At 35.9% G+C, this 1,306-nt stretch overlaps 1 protein-coding gene across 1 annotated transcript in view; it reads right to left on the bottom strand.

Moving 5' to 3' along the window:
* The window catches only part of LOC107576955 (N-alpha-acetyltransferase 15, NatA auxiliary subunit-like), a gene marked incomplete at its 3' end in the record, with an annotated part of 14,029 nt that extends 13,132 nt beyond the window's left edge, over positions 1–897 (bottom strand). The window contains exon 1 of the mRNA XM_016263074.1: positions 844–897. Coding sequence (XP_016118560.1) covers positions 844–897 — 54 coding nt within the window. The remainder of the gene's footprint in view (positions 1–843) is intronic.
* Between the last annotated feature and the right edge of the window lie 409 nt (positions 898–1,306).

Below are 1,306 nucleotides of genomic sequence, written 5' to 3' on the forward strand. Positions count from 1 at the left end.
TGTTACCCAGACACTTAAAATTTTAACAAATAAATAAATAAAAAAACTTCAAATGTGTATTGATCTTTTCTGTAACATCATTACAGAATGCTGTTAATGGAGCATATATACATATATGGATGTATTTATAATATAGACTCAACATACACTCTTAAGTCCGTTTTTTAAGCTCCTAACATGTTAATTAAAAACGGGATGCTGAATCAGTGCAGTTCTTGCCTTTAAAAATGGGTGTGATTAGATTGACCCTTTTAAATCTTTTAAAGTGATGCACAAGCCGATTTTATTTTGTGAAAACATACAGAAAAACATATAGAGTAATAAAACTACTGTTGTTTTAATCACAGTAGTCAGAGGAGTGTATAAAAGGTACATAAAGTCAGAAAAGGTTGGGTAAATAAACGGGACCTTTATTTTGATAGGTGATGCGGAAGTGGATTTTATCATAGAGGAGCAGATGACCGCATCTAAATAATTGCTGAATTTGGAACCGCGTGCCAGCATTCTACCATGTAACAATGTGGTAAAAGTAGTAGGTTAGTATGCGGTTCCGAATTCATGCCTGGATATATGATGGGGACTTTTATTTTGCGTAAATAAATGGGACTTTTATTTTGACAGGTGTTGTGGAAGGGGTTTTTATCGCAGAGGGGTGGTAGTCAGTGGCATCCTGCGCTTCTGATAACACTGGCTATCGCTCTCATTCATAGCGGACTCTTCGCGCCGAAACACTGGATGACAAACCCATCCGCTTGAGCTACAGTTAACCGAAATATTGGAAATATTAATTCAGCTGGAGGAGGTGAGTGAGCAAAAACATTTGTTTGGCTAAACACTTTAAACGTTGAACGTGCAGACAGCCACCACCATCATCATCATCTTCATCACCATCGTCATTACCCAGCTAACTGTACCGCAGCTAGCCGGAGGGCGTTATTACTGTAATGTACTGTTGTCAATATTATAAATGATCTTATTTAAAAAATGAAACCATGACGTTATTTTAAGAAACCCAAAACACCAACGAGCTGGAGGCAGTTGTGATTAAATGTAAAATATGGCATTTAAATTTTTGTGAAGATTATCTTATTTTTCTGCTGGCATAATGTCTGCTATTTGCTGTTCTGAGCAACTATCAATATTTAATAAAACCTTAAGTAAATTATTGAAACAGTAAACAATAAGATCATCTTCTGATGGCAGATGTGTCGATCAATATCGGGGTCATCGTGTCATAAGATAAGATGTACCTCCACAAAGATGAAATTAAAAAAATTTTATTGAGGTGTTGTCTTTTGGTCACGCT

The sequence above is a fragment of the Sinocyclocheilus grahami genome, unplaced genomic scaffold, assembly GCF_001515645.1.
Source record: "Sinocyclocheilus grahami isolate Dianchi unplaced genomic scaffold, SAMN03320097.WGS_v1.1 scaffold4713.1, whole genome shotgun sequence".
NCBI classification, from domain to species: Eukaryota; Metazoa; Chordata; class Actinopteri; order Cypriniformes; family Cyprinidae; genus Sinocyclocheilus; species Sinocyclocheilus grahami.